Source organism: Protomyctophum bolini, assembly GCF_963924005.1.
Source record: "Protomyctophum bolini genome assembly, chromosome: 16".
NCBI lineage: Eukaryota > Metazoa > Chordata > Actinopteri > Myctophiformes > Myctophidae > Protomyctophum > Protomyctophum bolini.
This window is the reverse complement of record NC_137877.1, coordinates 32,048,985-32,070,598: the sequence shown is the minus strand read 5'-3', so window position 1 is coordinate 32,070,598 and position 21,614 is coordinate 32,048,985. Positions and strand designations below refer to the sequence as shown.

General features: G+C 42.7%; 1 protein-coding gene across 4 annotated transcripts in view; it reads left to right on the top strand.

Annotated features, from left to right (window-relative positions):
- Positions 1-21,614, top strand: part of LOC308330670 (dedicator of cytokinesis protein 9) — a 100,849-nt gene that overhangs the window by 22,454 nt on the left and 56,781 nt on the right. For 3 of the 4 annotated variants that reach the window (XR_013965515.1, XM_080785626.1, XM_080785624.1), the window contains exon 2: positions 19,694-19,810. Coding sequence is in view for 3 of the 4 variants with exons in the window: in XM_080785626.1 (XP_080641752.1) it covers positions 19,694-19,810 (117 nt within the window). In the remaining variant the exon portion in view is untranslated. Of the gene's footprint in view, positions 1-13,936; positions 14,197-19,693; positions 19,811-21,614 lie in introns of those variants that run through there. The other variant, XM_080785625.1, reaches the window with a different exon arrangement.

The window sequence follows — 21,614 nt, the reverse complement described above, 5'->3', positions numbered from 1 at the left end:
TCAACAGATCAATGGGTGTAATCAAAGTCTTCTCTCTGCCTCTGGTCTCTCACTTTCTTTAGGGCTCGGCTGCTTGCTTCTGCAGCTAATCTCCTCGTCCCCAAGCAAATGTAGTTCAGTGTGTCAAGCACTGCTGAAATATTAACAGCGAAGAAGGATACAGTCAGTGCATGCATGCGTGCAAGCAAATAGGAGTTTAATGCACCAGCGAGACCTGTGAAAACATTTCACATTCTGCAAAGGTGCTATGGTTGTCTCAATCAATGCCCCTCTGTGTCTTTGGTGTGATTGAACATGATGAAACGTGAGCCAAACTATGGCATTTGAACATCAATGTTGTGCTGGCCATCAATAGACATCAATATGTTATTACTAGTTATAACATAATATGCGTAACAGCTGTTCATTTTATAGTCTGTATCAATGCTTCTAAGGGCAACATCATGCGTCAGTCAGTTGTGTGTGTGTGTGTGTGTGTGTGTGTGTGTGTGTGTTAGGGTCTGCGTGTCTTCGAGTGTGTGTGTGTGTCTGCGTGTGTGTGTGTGTGTGTGTGTGCGTGTGTGTGTGTGTGTTAGGGTCTGCGTGTCTTCGAGTGTGTGTGTGTGTGTGTGTGTGTGTGTGTGTCTGCGTGTCTGTCTGTGTGTCTTCGAGTGTGACAGCTACAGGAAGCACAGAGGCGAGCAGAAATAAACAGAGATGGACAATGTCCTGTTTCTCTGCTGCCTGTCCTCCCCTTCCCTCATAATGAGGACGTGCGACATGGCCAGTCCCTGCAGGTTACACTGCGTCATACCGGAGGTATGCTGCCACAGGGACCTGTTGTAGAACCCAGTCCTATTGTATTACCGTAATTTAACCATTCCTTTCAGTTTCTCTCGCTCTCTCTCTGTGTGTATTTCATCCCAATGGTGGCACACCCTCTTATAGCACATTTCAACAACAAATCAATTCAATGTGCTTTACACAAAACATCAAGCAAAGGAAACACAATAATGAAATTATAAAATGTCATTAGGATTAATTAATAGAGAGAATTGCTGAGAAACAGCTATCCAGTGTTTTTGTGTTTGTGTGCAACACCGTCGTTAAAACTGTCTGCGATTAACAACAGTCTATTGTATTTGGTCATGTGTTATTATGACTATTGCGATTACATAAGGAAGCATGTGGATGAGACTGTCTGCTTTTGCCATCAAGACCACAGTGTTACACCTCGGTAGTAGCATCCTCTACCCATCCTTTTTCTGTGAATATACCTTTTGCTGCCACTGTATTGTATGTATTGTACGGTATGTTTGTATTATATGTACTAGACCGGTGCCCGGCTGTAGAGCACCGAGTCTGTAACGATGGAAGTTGGAGATCCATGCAATAACCGTTTTACCCGCATGTCAGAGTACCCGTTCCACCCATCTGTCCCTTTTATGCCCATATATGGAGATTTCTGTATCTTGTCTCTCTATGTCCCTTTATTCCTATATATGGAGTTCTGTGTCAGGCATGACCAAATATGAAGTGTTGTGATGTCAGAACAGACCAGCTACACACGTACAGTATATGGCGATATAGGGGTGATCAGGTCCTGTCTACCTGTACTGTTTGTTAACACTCTTGATAATAAAGTATTCAATCAGTCAATCAAAGTGTGCTACTTGGGCACTGCATTCCAAGATGACGATAAAGAAACACAATGAAAAAATACAAAGGGGACGATAGGCTGTGTTGGAGGCAGTGTGGGGCAAAGAAAGCCAACCACTTTCACATTTTCTGGGGGTGCCCCAAATTGGGGGTGTTTTGGAACAATATTCATAAATCACTGTGCTCAGTATTTAATACTCCAATACCCTTCAACTTCACAACCATGTACCTGGGCCACATTGAATGTCTTAACCAGTCGAGATACACAAAGCTACTGCAGATTCTCTTGGCAGCCAGCAAAAAATCAATAACAAGAAGATGGCTATCCCCAATCACACCCACAATGGACGATTGGCATGGAATAATCCTAGACATCTTCAAAATGGAAAAATTAACATACATGTTAAGAACTAGATTAGACAATTTCTACCAAATTTGGAACAACTGGATTGTGCATATTGCCCCCCTGAGAGCGGACTTTGTGTAATCTCACTGGTTCATTGCCTGCTGTATGATTGTATAAATATAAAATGTATAAGACACCTCTCCTCCTCTCGTGGTCGAAGACCAAAGCTATATTGTTTTTGTCCCCCTCAGCATAAATGTATATACTTTAGTTGGTGTTGTTTTTTGTTTCTTATGTCTTTTTCCGCCCACTCTTTCTTTTTTTCTTTGTCCTCCTGAAATGCACCACCTGAAGTGTTACTGCCGTGCCTGTCTCTGTTTGAGTGTGGACTCGATGCCTTATATAGGAAAAAGGACTATACTATACAGAGACATTGGAGATGTTGCCACATGGAGGGGGGATGAGGGAGGGAAGAGGGGTCGGGGAAAAAAAAGAAAAGAAGAAAATCTTGGGAACTGCTCTTATATCGTTTGTAGAAATGCTATATGTACAATTATACTGCACTTTCCGAATAAAACAAATATTATAAAAAAAAAAAAAAAAAAAAAAAAAGAAACACAATGAGAGTAATTAGGCTTGTGTGGATTGGAATCTGTTTGGTTTGGTTACCTATTACAGAGTCTCAGACGTGAGTATATTTTATTGGGCTCATCGCCATTGCAGCAACAAGACTAAATAGCAATAAACGGTAATGGTAATAATAAATAATAGACATTGTACTAAAATATGTCTCTGTCATACCTCAATTAGCCAACTACTTGAAAATAACACCAAATAAATCAAACAAAATATGTAAAAAGTAACAAAATATGTAAAAAGTACAAGGTCGGTGAGGAACACCAAACAAGGCAACAGTACTGTACTGTGTCTTGTTTGCAGATAGGATTGTTTTTCTTTTAAGGATTTGAATGTTTTTTAAATACAATTCCCACCCATTTTAATGGGGGGCCCGGGGGGGGGTACTGTTTTCCATCCTTTATTCTCTGCTTTTCTGTTCTTGATCACATCGGGAGACATTTTAATGAAAGGTCAAGCTATGGGATGAATCATTCTGATCAGATTTTGTCATCCCATGCTTGATATATCTGTGTGTGTACTTAGAACAGGGAGTACGGCATGTTGTGCTCAACTAGCTCATCATCTTTTATAGAAATGAAAACTCTCCCTGTTGTTGTCTCGGCATAAACCCGCCCATGACCTTGATATATTTTGTAAATAGAGATGTCTTTGAGGCTCAAGTCAGTCCTTTGGGGTTTACCACCATATTTGGATATTTTCACATATACTGTACTCTAGGCCTAGTTTCCCCAATCAAACTCAAATCCACAGTTTGTACTTTTTACATTTCAGTTCTGCATGCATTCTGCATGCATTGGGGTCATAAATGACCCCAATGATGATCATTTGTCAGCTAGCATTATACTAGAATTAGATGTTTTTAATTAGGCCTGATATTTCTGTTTTAAACTTGTGACAGAATTATCTAGCACAGGCTGCTGCATGTTTGAACCCATGTTGCTCTGTGATTCATTCACAGAGCAATTCATTCGCTTCTCGGTTGAACTAAATAAGCAGTCAGCCATACTGTTGTTCGCCTGACTGTGGAAAAGGTCTCTCCCTCTGGATATAAGGATGGCATTATCACACCCCATTTATTTCATATTTATTCAGATTATTTCAATCACATTAACATTGCTTTATTACACATTGCTTTCTGTAGAGCAGAAATGGTCAGGTGAGGACACCTGCTTATTTCTAAAAATAGTTAAGAGATTACATTGATTTATTTCTGCTCATGGACATGACCTTTTGGTACTGTATGCCTCATACTGTACATACGAATCTTTGTCATGGAACACAAATGAAAACGGGTGTTTTAGTTTCTAACATTGAGTGTTAAAGTGTATAAAAATAAGGTAATTGTTTTTACACTCGGGAGGTAGTGTGGATTTTGTAGTGTTTTTTCAGTCAAGATGATGCGAAAATGGAATGAGAACAATGGTCACATAATAAGAGTCATGAATGACAGAGATAGGAGAGAGAGGTGTGTGTGAGACAGATAATAAGAGTCATGAATGACAGAGATGGGAGAGAGAGGTGTGTGTGTGAGACAGATGGATGGATAGATGCTTGCTGCATCTGCAGCTAGTTTCATGTGGAAGCTGAGCATTGGCTGAAGCTGCAGCTCAGAATTCACACACAGCATCCTTCATCCCCCCCTCCTCATCCCTCGCTCTCTGCTCTCTCTCTAACTCACTTACTCGCTCTATATCCTCTGCTGACTGAGGCACTCCTGCGACCATCGACCAGGGCAGGTCTGGGCTTTACAGTGAGGCTTGTACATTCCTCCAGCACCCCGCCTAGGTTCCGCGCATCTCTGGCTCCCTTTACCCACACATCGGGTACCTTCCCTGAGTCTGAGGCTGGAGGTTTGTGGGTCTTAGGTTAGATCATGGAGCAGGCTGGAGGAGCAGGAGCCGATCAAGGAAACTGGGTCACTCATGGCAGGCTTTCCTGACTGAAGCCCGTCTTGACCGGGAGTGATGGGTTGTACCACCAGTACGGCTGTGCTCGAGGGACTGCGCACTGTCCTGGAGAGGAACTGTAGCGGCTACGTCTGTAAGGGTGCAGCTGAGCCCATCGGGCCGTCTGAGGCCGAGCGGTCGCTGAGCCGGAGGGAATCCCGTGCGTGGCCAACGCCGAGAGTACTGAAGGTGTGCGTGTGTGTTTGTGTGTGCGCTGCCTGTTCACACGTGTGTCTACTGTATACTGTGTGTGTGCAGTGCACATATGCATGATTGTTTTGTTAAGTGTGTCTGTGTGTTCACACAATATACAGTATTTGTTATAATGTACATGCCTGTGTGCACAGCAATTATTTTATTTTCAAATGTATTGAATGGGCTGGACTTTTAAGTCAGAAATGTTATTGTCGGCAGAGACTCTGTAACTCATTGTTGCTATGGTCCTTCCTTACACATTTAAATATAAATGGGACATGAAAGCACCTTGCAGGAAGGACATGATAATATTGATCAATGATTCATACTGCAGTCATGTTAATAATATGTATTTGCAGGATTCTTGCCTGCAGTCCACACAGCCCTTTCCTGGTCTATGAAGGAAATGCACCCATTCTGTGTCTAGATTACGTTTTAATTATACTTTTATTTGCTCATGGCCCTAAATGCTGCATGATTAATAGTAAGTTTTGTCCATGATGATGAATTCATGTGTTTTAGGAGCAAATCTGTTTTGAGCTTGGTAAAGTGAGCAAGCAGGAATGCATGTGACAGTATCAAATATAGGGCAGTGGGAGGCTTGGGTCTTATGTCTTGCTAAGTGCTGCATGGGGTAAAGCCACTGTGTGTGGGGTGTGGGTGGGCCACAGTGAGATCTGTGTCTGCTTGAAATCAATCAGTGCTCTTTATCTGCGAGCTCGCAGGCTTGGCAGTGCTTCTAGCGCTCCGTACCAGCTTGCCTTGCTGTTTACTGGTTGTGTGTGCGGTCTGTGTAGCTGTGATGTATCTTTTCGTCTAGCAGGGTTGTGGTCAGATTGACTGACTGTGGTGACAGGGATGACGGGGACTGTTTGAGAGCAGGGAAGTTTGTCAAGGGCAGGGCTGACGGTCTTGGCTCAGAGATGGGAATCGTCACTTAACGGGGTCAAATGAATCCTCACTCAGCATTTAGCAGTCTCAGAAATCAATAAGCTACTGTAAAAGAATGGAAAAAGATGTCTGCTCGCCCAACAACAATATCTCAAATCAAAAGGTAGCAGTTGGTCAACAGATTCCCGACAGAATAATGATTTGTAATGATTTTAAAAATAAATATTAGCACTTTTTTTCATTATGAACCATACTCTGGTGACCTTTACCGGATTCATACGAGTCATTATCTCATCTGTGGGAATTTCAAGCAGGTTTGATGGGGTTAGAGGCCACACAAATACAGCATGTGTATACACATGCTTTATTTTATTCCACACATACACACACACACACACACACCCCCGCACACCCATGCAGGGCAGGCGGTGGGAGGTTGATGTGTTCCTACAGTTAGTCATTAGGTGGTCTGTTTTGGTCTGTTTTAAGGTTCTGTTATTCCACTCACTCTGATTACACCAGCGCACCCTTTTCCTTCCTCATGGAAACATATCTCACGCTCCTCTGGTGGGGGGGGGGGGTGTTGCATGCCTTTCAGTAACAAACGACAGCGCAATCGAAGAATACCGCTCGTCCTTACATAACTCATGCTGGCTATCACTTGTTGCCCATTTTCACACAATGCCTGACCTGAGAAGCCACTATACTTTTTAATGATCTTCATGTTTAGTACTGTACGTTTACACAGGGGCACACAGCTTCCTTCCTATATTTGAAATGTCTGAGGCCCAGGGCAATACCGTCATGTAAAAGCGAATGTGTGCTCCAGTCTTATCAATGGAATGTTGTTGGCTGGAAAGAAAGAAGTGTGCAGTGATGTCAGTTTGGTCCAGGATGAAAGCTGATTTTATCAGCTGATGTTTTGAGCAGTAATGCCTCTAAAAGAGAACTTAATGTTTTTTGCTAGAAATGAAGCATGCCTAATGAGTCACTTGTGCGGTTTATATGTTTCAATGTGTTAGGAGTGCAGTCAGTAAAACCAGGCCTGTATAGCATCACTATTTAATGGATTTAATAGATTAATTTAACCTAGCCAAGTACAGATCTGCTTTCCTTATTGTCTTTAGTAAGTGATGTCAATTATTTACAGTAATTTTACAATTATTAATATTGATTAATAATTAATATTATTACATTTTGCATACAGAATTGAGGTATTTCTACATTTACTGTTATTTATTTACTGTTCAAGAGTAAAAAAAATCTGACATTACAAGAGAAAGTTTTGAGAACCCCCCCCCCCCCCCTCCCTGTTTTAGTGTTCTTGACTTAAGTGCAGCTAAAAGGCATACTTTGCTCATCTAAAGTATTGCTGTCCCTACCATAATTGTTTCCTACTATGTTAGGCATCTCAGTCATCCTATAGTAGTCATTCTATATTGCTCGAGGGAGGGTTCCACACAGGAACCGTGAGAATTGTTTTGTTTGTTTCCCTTGCTGATTGAGACACAGGACCATTATCCCCAGAACTTGTTGTTTTCCCATAGAGTAGAAATATTCACATTTTCTGAATTAGAATTATTTTATTTAAGCATTTGACAGTTTCTAATCTCACTTTTTTTAATTATAATTATCCAGAGCCGTACTGGTGGTTGGGCAGGTGTAGCCCATTGACTATAACTCATAGTATACTTTCCAAAGTAAAGTACTTTTAGATCTTTGAGGAAGACATGATTCCTTTTGTTTCTTATGAAAAACAACTTGCTACAGATAGATAATCCAACGCAGCAAATTTCTGAGCCCCTTGATTTTTGGTCAAAGTTTATGTTATCATAGTAGTATAATAAAAGAAAAGGTCTGGCCTGGGCCGGCTTAGCGGTCCAGGCACCTTGGCTGGTAATCCAGCATGACAGTGTGACACCGAGTACCGATCCTGACGAACTTTGCTGTGCCATGGTCACATACCATTTACATGTTGAGTGCATGCTTTGATGGTTACACTTTTATAATCAGTTTTGATGAGTTTTATGGAGATACTCTCAGTTCTCATAGTAGGATGGAAAATGAAATCCTTTTGCATTTGGAGAGAATGTGAAGTACTGTACTGGATATGAACAGAAAACGTTCAGTTGGATACACAAACTCTAGAGCTGCCTTCATTTCAGCTGATTGTCTGTCTGGCAGGCTGTTAACGAGCGATCGTTAACTGTGTGTGTGTGTGTGTGTGTGTGTGTGTGAGAGAGAGAGAGGGGTAGAGAAGAGGAGAAGAGTGGCTTTTCTCAACTTGATTTATACTTCTATTCTCCACTCTGATGAAGGTACATGTTCGATTTTTTTTTTTAGACTCCCGCGATTAATCTAAAAATCGATTAGTCGTTGGCATCCCTAAGTGATATAATGGTCAGGTGAAGGAAGCGCGTTGTGTTCTCCAACTTCTCCCCCCATATTAGTGTGATTATTGTTTTATTAGTAACGTACTGTATGTTTGTGTCACAACCTCTCGCTTCGCAGCCGTTTGCGTGCGCTGTCTCTGTTATGTGTGTGTGTGTGTGTGTGTGTGTGTGTCCATATTAGTATGATTATTATTTTAGTAACGTGTATGCAGCCGCGTCTAGTGTGAAGTTATATTGAGTGACGTTCTAACATTGCAAACATGTCTTCCCAGTCAAGCCGCGAGTGTTACGGCGAGTCTTCACTGTCTCAGACAGACAGACAATCACAATGTTGTTGCCAGCAGAGTAATATGGTTGACAGTGTTGGCAACTGTCGTGACAGAAATAAGCTAACCAACCTCCAAAAACCAGGCAAGCAGCTGTGGAAAAAAAACAATCCAAGTTTTGCTGGAAATAAACGCACTTGGCAACCCTGCCTGGAGTAAAATGGTAAATGGGGCATTTATATAGAGCCTTTATCCAAGGCGCTTTACATTCAGCCATTCATACGGCGGAAACCACGCAAGGCACCAACCAGCACATCAGGAGCGATTAGGGGTTCAGTGTCTTGCTGCACATCAGGAGCGATTAGGGGTTCAGTGTCTTGCTGCACATCAGGAGCGATTAGGGGTTCAGTGTCTTGCTGCACATCAGGAGCGATTAGGGGTTCAGTGTCTTGCTGCACATCAGGAGCGATTAGGGGTTCAGTGTCTTGCTCAAGGACACTTCAACACTAACTCTGGGGGAGCCCGGGTTCGAACTGGCAACCTTGCGATTACCATCCAGCCACTCTACCCCTGAGCCACTGCTGCCGAGTCGACCAGAGCCAGAGTTACGCAAACTCCATTCACTTCATGGGGCCAGTCAAATGGCTGCTCTTTATAGACTTCTATTGAATGGGGACAATGAATGGGGACAGCCGGAAGTTGTTTTCTGCCCCCTCAATATTGCAACTCTTCTATTAGAGTCGACTGGGTGGCGACCATGTCTACATTTCACAAGTAGATGTTAGGTCAGGTCGTTACCTGACCAAAAAAACTAAAAGAAAAGGTCTAGAACATGATTGAAAAACTTGAACATGATTAAATTAATATCGAAAATGGATTGTCAACATACTATGGTATACAAGCTTCTAAATTATGTAAAATAATAATAAAATACAGCAACCAAGAAAAACAAGGAAGGGAAAAGATAATTAGAATTAAGTGATGTGGTTAATCAGAACATACTTAAATTTGTTCTAATATAAATGAAGAGAAGAAGGTTGCTGACCAGTAGAGTTTGATGTATTTGTAAAACTGACTGGTACGATAAAGGGGAGGGTGAAGATGACTGCATGTGAGTGTCAGTACTGAGTTGGTCCCGTGTTCCCTAGTATGTCACTGTTACATCTTCCATATGTCCCATATGTTTCTAGTTGTCCAACCAATCGTACCATGACGACTTCCTGTATAGATCACTGCTTTTCGGGAACAAAGTGACTCATCCTGAATCTGAATTGTGCTGCATTGAGATGACAGTCTCCTGGCTTTCTTTTTCTACCCGGTTATTCTCAACTTATGCTTGTCTTTATCTCAAGGGTAAAATATCACTGTGGGAATGACAGGCCACTGGGTGGTGGTGGGTCCTGGAGCTTGTGCTACTACAGTACGACGAGGGAGGGTCTGCATGTTTTTCTTCCATTCCAGGTTACACCCTGTTTTCCTCTGGATCATGCAGGGAAGGCTCAGTGATTGCATCAAGCCCTTGTTATGCAATTGACCAGCCCAATAGTAGTATTATAATTGTACAGGCCTGGCCGGGGTGGATGCTGGCTGGGTGTGTGGGAGGTGGCAGGCTGGATGTGCTTCATCTGCTTGACATGGCATCAGCCCTGCGTGTTATGACGTCAATATGGAGAGATTAATCATTACAGTATGAAAAAAGTAAGAGAATGCTCTGTTTGTAGTGGTAAGGACATCTATGGTTAACCCTAACTATAAAGACAGCAATGACTCAAAGCATTCCTGTGTTGTAACTTGTGCACAATGTGATGAAACAAAAATACAGTAACTCATTAGTAAGTTAATTTGGTGGATAGAATCCAATAAGAATCTGAAATGAATGTAGACAAGACCAGATAAAGCAGATCTTAATGAGAAAGAAAGATAATGTGCATTCAACTAACATCAAAACCCTCCTCCTGGCTGTGTTTTCTGTGACAGATTTCTCTGCATGAGCAGTACCACCAGGCAGGATTTTGCCAAATGCAGATTGAAATGGATGACAGATCAAGTCTGAAATTGTTCTTGCATCACAGCAGCCCCATCCATATTCCTCCAAAAAACTAAAATTAAGATGCGAGAGAGAAAGACTTAAAGTCAGGCACACATGATAGGAGTCAACCAGTGCCTGAGTGCCTGCCCATTGCTTTCATATCTATCTATAAATGCACCATGTCTCTGTACGTCTGTCTGTCTGTCTGTGTGTACGGCTGTAATGCACGTAACTCAGGAACCGTTCGCCCCACCGACTTCAAATTCGACACACGTGTTCCACACCCCCACAGGGAGTGCAGTGCCGAGTTGTCGAGTTGGTCGAACCCACGGTTGTCCAGAACCGCCACAAAAGGCATCTGCCCGCCCCGGGCTCTGGACAGGGCCCCTTCCCAGGGTTCATATATGGAGCTGGCCTGTTCTGACATCAGGGGCTCCACCAACTATCAGGCTCATAGTTTGAAACATTGTCCAAATGTGGAGTTATACGTCACTAGAGGTTTGGGATCTAGAGATGGGGCCGCTACGCAGACTTCAACAACTATGTTGCACCACCTGATTGGACCAATAGTGGAGCCATAGTAAAGTGTGGGTGAGTTCACACAGCCCTGCATACAAGAACATAATTTCAGAATTCTTCTTCTTCAATGTACATTTGATCTGCGATTAAAGGAGTAGTCAATTGAGTCTCCTACTGAATTATTATGTTAGGCCGATTGATCGATTTTATCAAGGCAGTTGGCTTACAGCCTTTTGAACTAATTTTCATTAGTTTGAGTAGATTTCTCTTTACTCAATTGCAGTGTTCCTCAGCCATTCAAACCATCCTGTGGAATTGTCACCTTGCATAAAACACTTTATTTGTAGTGTTGGGCTACCCGTGGAAAAATTCACCTTTTCTAAATGTGGAGAGAGGAATAACACTTGAGCAAACTGACTTGACTATGAAGGCGCTTTGTGTACTTTCAAGTAGCTGTCAGTCATCTGGGAATACAGTAGCAGGGCTGCAGTGCAGAAGAGGAAGTCTCTTTGAAGTTATCTCTTATTGCTAGAGATAGGAACTGCCTGGGAGAGGAAGCCAGTAGCTCCTCCTGTTTCTGTTTAAACACATTAGGCTTCCATGATCAAAGTTAGACAGATAGAACAGGCCAACACTGCTGTTAATGTGCCATTGTTCCCTGTGCGTCACCCACTGTAACATTAAAACATGTCCATTTAGGCTACACCATTGATTGTAGTAGTACCAGACCACTCAATATTGTTAGATGGATCCATCTATAGATGGATAGATTATATATCCCATTAATGTAATATCTCATTAATATAATATCTGGATTATCTTCTGAACCATAATGCTTATAACTTTAAATTACCTTTAGAGCTTCTTTGTGTAATCTATTATATACAGTAGCAGGGGTTAATAGCATACCTTAAGTCATAGGAAGAAAGACATTCAGTAAAAGTGTTTTTTCAGAGAATGTTGGATAGAAATTGGTCTCGCGATTGTCATTGAGTGGGAGTACTAGTGTCTTGTGCTAACACAAGTGTGCACTACACTATTTGAGTGCACGTCCAATCGGTGCAGATAAACAGGCGATGACACACAGGTTGAAATAGCAAGACGTGAAGCTGACACATGTGGGACTATCTATAGGGCAGTCGTTTTCCCAGGAAAACACCTGCCTCGTTTAGTGTAGCTGTGACGATGGTATTCCAACTCAAAAACCTATCGAGGTTTCTCAACACAGCTGTTGGAGCAAAGCGACAGGGAAGAGACAAAAAGGTGCGTGATGTCATGACTCACCCTTGCCACTCTGGGCCCCTTGGAGAACTGGCTTACTGAATATGCCCTTAGGTAGATCTCTGAACTGTAAGACATTCCACTGTGGAACCTGTCATGATCGTTAAGGCTCCCAGTCCCAGCCCTTTCTCGTGTGTGTGTGTATGTGTGTGTGGTACTGTACTGTGATGATGGGGAGGTGCAGGTGACAGTGGGAGGGGAGGAGCAGCAGCTGTAAAGTGAGCCTGGCCCCTCCCCCCGTGGTGTTAAACTCTGACACAGGCATGAAAAGATAACATCCTCCCCGCTTTGGCCCACGGAGGAATCCGGAGGGTCAGGCCCACTCCTAGGTGGGTTGGCTGGGGCTGCGTCACATCGGAATGCCCCTCCAGCACAGATGGATCAACAACCGGGGGGCTGTGGGGGCAGACAGGAGTCAGGTCTAATCTCTCTGCACGCCTCACCCCTGTGATTACAAACAGACTCTGTAAAATTCATTCTACAGCTACACGTTGAAAATATCTGGAGATATCATCATAACACATCATATATTGCATATCGTCACTGTCGGACAGAAACCTTGTATCTCCTTGTATATTTCATATTTTTTTTAAATGTACCTATTTTATACTTTGACAGTGTCACGCAAAAGTAGCATAAAGTAAAAAGTAGCCGTTCTAAAATCTCACACCGAACAAACTTGTAGATGTGCGATCTTCACTAATCACTGCATGAAATAGTTGGGAAACTTTGGGAAATCTTTGCCTAATATTGACATGCCAAAAATAGAGACATCAGGTTGAAAGCCGTTAAGACTTTTCACTGGTTAAATATTTACAAAACCCACAGACAGACTTAACAAGAGCTTGTGACTGCGACATACTAGCGTCATGTCCAGGGGGTGTACTTGTACATCACGCTACGGAAACGGGAGATAGGCTCCTGATTTGACCTATGGGCCACATCACTCAGGAATCATTGGTCCCTAAGGCTACTTACTGCGTGCCGACTAAATAATAACACAAAACGCAGGTTATTTTTCCATTTCCTGAAAACAAGCGGTTTTGGACATAAAAGGTTTCTGCTCAACAGTAACAAAAGGTTTCTGCTCGACAGCAACAATATCTGGCATACAGAATTTAAAAGTGTCGTTTAGATGGCGGTGTATGTACAGGACTTTATTTTGGTCAAGAACTGTCCATGTTGTATCAGAGGCACTCGCTATGAACTCGGTCTGATCCACCCATACTGGTGTTTTATGGAGGGTTTTTCATGTTACTTCTTCATGTTACTTGTTGCTGTGTGATATTGCTGCATTGAGGTGTCCTCTCATTCTCCTCTGTAGTCAGTTCTCAATGTTGTAGTGCAGTGGAAGGCAGCTCTGACTCCAGCTGTCCTGCTACAGAAGGCGCGGACGCTCCCTGGTCAGACTGTAATACTTAAGGAATGTGTCTCTTTTATTTTCCTTTGTCAGGCCTGTGTCAGTGTGCAGGTGGATGGCAAGGGGTCAGATAAGTGTGTGTGTGTGTGTGTGTGTGTGTGTGTGTGTGTGTGTGTGTGTGTGTGTGTGTGTGTGTGTGTGTGTGTGTGTGTGTGTGTGTGTGTGTGTGTGTGTGTGTGTGTGTGTGTGTGTGTGTGTGTGTGTGTGTGTGTGTGTGTGTGTGCGTGCCTGTGTGCGTGTGGTTGTGTGTCCATTGCAAGCATGCGTGTGCGCTACTGCCCTAGGCAGTACAGCTGAGTGTGGGAGGGGCCATCTCTCCAGCCTGGGTGTGAGTCCCGGGTGTTCTTCAGACTCCCAGAGCAGTGTGTAGAGGGAGAGCTGTAGTGTGATACAGAGTGTATGTGTGGAGGAGAAACTTCCCTGGCGTTTTCCTGCACAAGGCTTTTCTTCATTGGATATGCTGGCTGTCCGCTTGTCTTTGGGATCTAGTGAGGAGATATCTTGCCACAGCTGTTGACAATGCAAGGAAGGGCGAATAAAACCCCAAAGAAGGAACTGGTCATTGAGTCTCCGCAGCAGTACAAGACTCTGGCTGAGGCAGAGACGGAGGTAGACGCTGTGCCACAGGTGGTGGTAAGTCATGGACTAGATTTAAATTAAACTTGAAAAACGTGCACGCATGCTTCACTGCTAAGCTATTCAATTTATCCTGTCGTATACGGTACAATGTCTTGTAGAACTACACTGCTACTGTACATCACTGTCTTATGTATTGATTTGTCATGGTCAATACTGTAAGTCCATGATCAGTAAGGCTGCCATAAAGCGTGAGAAGAGCCTGAGGACTGTCAACTGAATGTTTGTCATTTCTTGGTGATTCCTCACAATGATCAGGAATGACAGGAGTCATATTTCAAAAGTGCTATGTTGGCACCAGCAGAGAGGACGATGGCCTTGACAGGTGCTAAAACTACCTGAATGGATATAGAGTGCAACACGGTTACTGAGCACGCCTCGTAAAAAAAGCACCATTCGGCTCAAAAGTCAACTTTAACAACAGCGATATATAATCCGTGGCAGGTTGAAATTTTCAACTCACACCCTGGGTCTCTACAATGATCTCTATGAACAACAGTCGGTAGAAAAATGTATGGGTTATGGGGAACTATAAAGTACTATTATTTGAGTCTGGGTAAAGACTGCTGTGCTGTGCTATGATGTGATGGAAGCCTTGGAAGGAATGGCTGGTGCCTAGCGAGACAGCTGTCACTGTCCTGTGGAGATGGAGCTCAACAGTCTGCTCTGCTCCAGAAGCTTCAACTGTCAAGTTCTTATTGCAAAGTGGTGTTTATTTATGGACTAGGTTATATACTTTGTTGTGCCATGAATAGTGATTATATTTTTGAAAATATAACTTGAAATTATTATATGAATAAATATACAAATATTAACAAAAAATAGGGACACTAGGGTTAATGTGATTAATCTTACAGATGTAGGACAACAGCTCCATTCTCCATGGCCATATTTATACTGCACTTGAAAATCACTGAAAACAGGATCTTGTGTCCTTTCCCTGATCAGTTAGTGTTCGTGATCTTCAAGACATACAGTAACAGAACCAGGTCCATTCACTATGTTTATTATGGCCAGAGGGCTGTGGGCAGAGGGAATGACTGGGCTCCTGTTTGTGAATGGGCATTTTCTTATACCCAGTGCTTAGTGTACAGTGTGGTTTGACCCCTCTGGTCACTGACATAAGCAATAAGCATGTGGTGGAGCTCAGTCAGTGCTGATGTGGATGGAGAGAGTGGGAGGATATGGAGACACACAATAGACCAGATTATTGTCATCAGCAGGGGAGAGTGGGTTTAGGAATCCAAAAATGGTGAGAGGAGGAAACCATTGCTAATAATGAGGCCAAATCTGTTAGTGGAAGAAAATATATATATATATCTGAATGGTTAAGCCCCCTTTTTCTTTAATTTCAGGTTTTTTAAGTGCAGCCGTTAGGACTTCACCAGGTTTTTTGGGACGCTAAAAGCATAATTAGAGTAGATTAATGTGGGAGAGTTAAAATACATAACCTTTGCCTGTTGATTGAGTGCCTTCAACTCTTGAGTCTGAACAGACCCACATGTATGTCCCATGTGCATGATGTTATTCCTGGTATCTGACTGGCTGTCTGTCTGAGGCTGAAGCGTTGTATTGTGTCTCAGGCTATGAAAAGCTATTGGTACTGGAGCGGGCATGTGGTTCTAATGTTTTCTGGTCTTAGGTTACCACTGTGTCTATCAAACTGTCATTGACTGTCATTGGGCTGTAAAGACAAAAATAGGAGATCTACGAGATCACAGCATGGCACGTTGTGAGCTTGTCGATTGGCTATTTCGGTACACACACACGCACACACACACACACACACACACACACACACACACACACACACACACACACACACACACACACACACACACACACACACACACACCTAAAGATGACATCTGACATCCATTAGCAAAACAGCAGCAATGTACTCTACACCCTATTTCAGTAAATCCTCTGGAACAGATGTGGTTGGTTATACAATAAGGTGATGATGGGAGATTTATGGTACATCATGGCACCCAGTAGCTGTGTAATGTTGTCATGATCCCAATCCACTAAAATCCACTTGCTGAGGCCTGATTGCATAGAGAGACTCACTGTGGAGATAAAGTTGGCATTAGAGATAGCTACATGTAGTGCAGCCTCTCAACAGCACCGGCTGATAGGAGGAGGGATCTAATGCTGAAGTGTGTGTGAATTTAACAGCCAGGGAGATAGCGGGGTGTGAAGTGAAGAGTGTAGTGCAGCTCGATCTTTAATCATATACTGTAGCAGGACAAGGTCTCTCGCTGACAAATAACAGATTTACAACAAAATACATGACGCAACGTGCCACTTTTTTTTTAAGCACTGACGTACTACGATTAAGCACACTGTAAACATGTACATCTAACTGTTTAAGTGTACAAATACACATTCTCAGAGTTATATGAACACTCATGATTTAGGCTTCAAGAGCATGTTGCCTCCACATCTGGAGCTGATCATGCTAGCATGATCTCAGAGGGAGAGTCTTGAATATTATTGACCAATTCTATTTCTTGTGTGTGCGTGTCTCTCGACGATAACACAGCACCTCGCGTCATAGACAAGCGGGACTGGTTCTCGTATCTCTCCCTCTATCAGTTTCAGAGACGGGGAGCAGATCAGGAGGACGTGGAGTGCCACCCTGTCTGTCTGCCACCTGCGGGCCTGAGACATTATCAGGCATCATTACGATGAGCAATGGCTTACTCAGAATTCTTCTAGAACACAAATGTACACTGGCCACGTGCCTGACTGGCCCATAGGGTACAGTACATACAGCTCACTGTGAGGATGTCTCAAGACACACAGAAGGAGAGAGAGATATTCAGAATGTAAGTCGAGAAAGAGATACATGCACAGAGAGACAATGAAACGAAGAGTGTGGGCAGACAGGCCAGGTGAGTCAGGAAGTGAAGATGGTTAAATACTTGTGTTACAGACAGTAGATAACAACACAGGCAAACAATGTGTCTACTGGTCGTGCGTGTACGTGCGTCCGGAGGAAATGAAGGTCACAGATTATTCATGACAATACACTGTGTTGACGTGAATGAATAACAACAAAAGTAGCCTTATTGTTATCCCAAAAAGGAGATGATAGATAACATTGAGTCTTCTTGTTTCTTATGCCAGAAGCCAGATGGGTCAAAAGATGAGAAGGAAGGCCGACGTCCTCTACGGCGTATAGGATAACCGTGTATTGTATGCATGGATCCAAGAGTAGCATGATACCGTATTGTTGTAGTTCTATTTTGGTGTGTGTGTGTGTGTGTGTGTGTGTGTGTGTGTGTGCGTGTGTGTGTGTGTGTGTGTGTGTGTGTGTGTGTGTGTGTGTGTGTGTGTGTGTGTGAGTGAGTGTGAGTGTCAGTCATGGAGGGATGAGGTCATTATGACCCTCCCACTATAGTGCTGAGGCGGATGTATTCTCTATGGGTGAATAGAGCCCTCATACTGTCTGCTGTCACGGCATGTCAGACATGTGGTGGAAAGAGTACTTAAAGGGCCACTTCACCCGCTTATTTTAATGTTGTTTAGGGCACAAGAAACACTTTCTTTGAGTTTTTATGTGTGTAATATGGTTTTTTAGATATTTTAGTTATGAAGCCATGTTGATAGCCAAAAACATGGTCTCACTTCCTTCATGGACTACAAAGTCACGCATCCATGCAGCCTCTCCACATTTAGCAATCCAGTCAAACACATACAGTATCTGGCCATATGGTGCAAATTTCAAATTGTGCTGCTGTTATCTACTACAAATACTATTAAGTGACTGATTGAGTGACTGCAGTTTCTTCCAGTGGTGAAATGTCCATTTAAGTTCAGTCAGATTTTTTTCTCCCTGCTCGGCAGGGAGAGAAAATATGATATTAAATGATGTTCATTGTCATATCTTCCCTGTGCACCTTAAGTGTTTACACTTTTGGAATTACAAATGCATACATAACATTTTATTTGTGTAGCACACATGTTCTTAACCACTGCACTGTTTTCCAACTTTAAATGTTTGGACTGGGGAATAGCACAGGGCAGGGGGTGTTCTGATTGTGATCGTTCACAGGCCAAATGTTCAGACTATCAAACCATCTAGCCATAATTGAGCTTGTGGATTGATGGAATCCCGCCCTGGGATGGTTGTCTTCTGTTATTACATCTGTAGTGCATTTAGATGATGTGCTCTGTCAACTTATGCTGCTTGACCCACAAAAGCATTGCTTCGGTATCACTTTTTTTTGTGCATACTTTTTTATTTTTAACAGTATACTGTGGCCTTCGCTTTCCACCCACAGCTAGAATAGTTTCCATCTCTACTGCTGTTGGGGTGTGAAGAGATCTCTGTTGAGGTGATCTATCTTCACCACTGACCCTTGTGTTTTGGTTCCTTTTTTGTGAATGTGTATGTATGTACTGTACTGTATGCAGCTGTGACTCTTATCTCCAAGACAAATTTCTCCTGAGGGAGACAAATAAAGACAACCTTGAACCTTGAACCTATCCTGTTCACTTTCGATTAGATGAATTTGCAAAGTGGAACATTATAAAGTGGAAACTGAAAAGCTGTTTTCAGTTAGAAAAATAAATGTCTAGAGTCCTGCAAGTAGCCCCAAGCAACACCCCAGGTAATATTTCACAATAAGGACAAATTTTTGGCTTAGTTCCCATTAGATTTCGAGACATTAATGTGCCATTGAGACCAACATTTGGTTAATAAATGCAGAGCATAAATGCACCTGGCAAGGTGCTCGGCAATCCATTCATTCGATTTGGAGATGACTACTGACTAAAATCAATATTATCATCATTATTCGTACAGTAAGTGAATAGGACATAATTTGCTGTAGTTCAAATGAGCTCAGCATCTTTCTATTGGGTGACTAAAGTGGGATATAAAGAGGAAAGATGATACCGCTCTACAGGTCAGATATACAGAGGAATACCAAACGACTCGCCCCTTTACCAACTCGCCCCCGCAAAATGTGTTAATGTAGTTAACAGGTCATTTAGTATTTCCCTCCCTCTCTGAAATTATCTTGTATACAGATTTATTTGATTGTATAGTAGTCGATCTCTATACTAACATTAGACAGAGACGGTGACTGCTTAATTAAGTTAATTTAGGACCTTCTAGCAGTTAATTTCCCAGTAATTGCCCATGTTTTGTAATGGCATTTTATGGCTTTTATGCCCGTGGATATACAGAGTGGACTTAACAATGATACATTAATATGATAATACCTTTTATCTATATAATCACCAACATGAATTATGTTTGTTATTTACAGCTAGGTAGAATAGTGGGGCGAGATGGAAAGGGGGGCGACCGTACCTGTTACCACACAGAATTTCCTTGTCTTTATGTCGTCTCCCCCCCCCCCCCCCCCCCCCTATTTTCTCTATTTGTCAATGTATCTTGGTCTGAGCACTGTTTGTGCTATACATGTATATTATATTATGATGAATACCATATTAAAAGAGTATTGTCTGTGTTCCGTAGGTGAAGCCCAAAGTGATCGAGCCGTTGGACTATGAGAATGTGCTGGTGCAGAGGAAGACCCAGATCCTCAGTGATGCTCTCAGAGACATGCTGCAGTTCCCTCTGGAGGACTTCCAAGTGAGTTTGTAGTGTACATCATCAACACCAACACTCAGGCATGATAAGGATAAAGGCCATGGTACTAGGGCTGGGTAATATATCAACATTATATCTATCGAAAAATTGTCAAAGATCAAAGAAAAGGCAATGTATAAGGGTTATTCTCTCTGTTTTTGAAAAATCTTGAAGAATAAAATTGATTGAAATCACAATAAGATATCATATAAACATCACTATATCAATATTGAGCATATTGTTATAATTTATTTTGTATGTCCATATCGCCCAGCCCGAGGCCATAGGAACATATAGATCAATTATTTGTTTACAAACATTGGGACTGGGCGCACGGATGATTGTTTGATGTAATCAATTCCCAACAGATCTCCAAACCTGTTGTTTTGTGGAGCGCTGGTTTCAGTCCATTCAACCTCCTCTTGTGTGTTGCCTAGTGAGGTGCACCCTAGGAGACATTTATACTTCAAAGCCCAACAGTATTGCGCACAGAGAACAGCTGATATACAAGCTCACATCGCATCGCGGATGCGACTGTTGTGAGCGTAGAGGTCTGCGTGTGCGACACCATCGCGGGATGAAGCATAAACTTCATTATACTTGCATATACTTGATGGGCTGCAGGTGTGCGTGCAGCCGTACACAAATAGGCTCTGCTGAAGTTAGAAGTTATCCATTGCATCTTATGAGAGGAAGGATTCTTGTGCTGCCGCTATGCGCGCGCATGCTGGTGCTTATCTGTGTGACGTCGTCTGTTAAGACTATTGGTAACGGTAATGTATTTAGAAGTGACTTACAAAGTTCAAGATTGGAGTAAGCAACAGAAGGGGTCAAGTAAATATAATTCCAAGAAACTGAGTGTTATAAATGAATTAGGATAGCTGGTAAACATCATTATATTTAAATATCAACAACTCATTCCACAGCTTGAGAGCCAGGAGGGAGAACAGTCTACAGTAGGTTTTCATACTGTAGCTCACATGATTATGGGGTCCAATAGTTAATCAAACTAATTGATTTAATTGGCCTGGACTGCTGGCAATGCAGCTTGACATTGTGTCGATAGGTAGGACACAACCATCTTGCCTTCTTATCTTTCTCCCCCTCCGTGTTGGCCCTGACACAACTGGACTATACGCAGTGCATGTTTGTTGCCAGTGCTTACTGACGTTATTGTTCATCAGTGTGGAAGCTCACATCATTAACGTTATACTAGTAATAGTTGTGGTGTTTGGCGTGAACGGCCCTTTACACAGGACTGTGTCGCGAGGAGTCCATCCATATATGGCCACTCTATTTACACGTTATCTTTTCAGAACCATCAGTCCCCCCGTTCCATTTACATGTTTTCTTTGTTGTGTTTGTTTGGGTTTTTCACAGGCCACGGTCCGTGTAGTGAGTGCTGGGCGCGGTCCTCCACAGAGGCTTTCCTTTTATTTACGTCCCGTTGTAAGGGGTCACAGGTCATCTGTTTTATTGGCTCATTTGGCCTCACATGTTGTGACAGAGTTTAGGGGTTATCTCCAGTGCCATTCTGCAGGACGTGTGCTCTCAGAACTTTTCCAGCAGCGCAGCCCAGCGTGTCAGACGCTGCGGATGGAAACACTTGAAATGGAAAGCTGGCCTGGCAGTGGAGCTTCAGGATGTGAGACCACTTAGGAAGATGTCCTTAACATCAGCAGGAGTGAGACGTACTATATGTCCTCACATCTGACTGTCAGCCTCACTGTCTCACTTACCAGAGGAGTTTAGACAGGGATTTTATTGTCATTGCTCTCCCTCCACAGAGAGCCTTCTTTGTTTCACT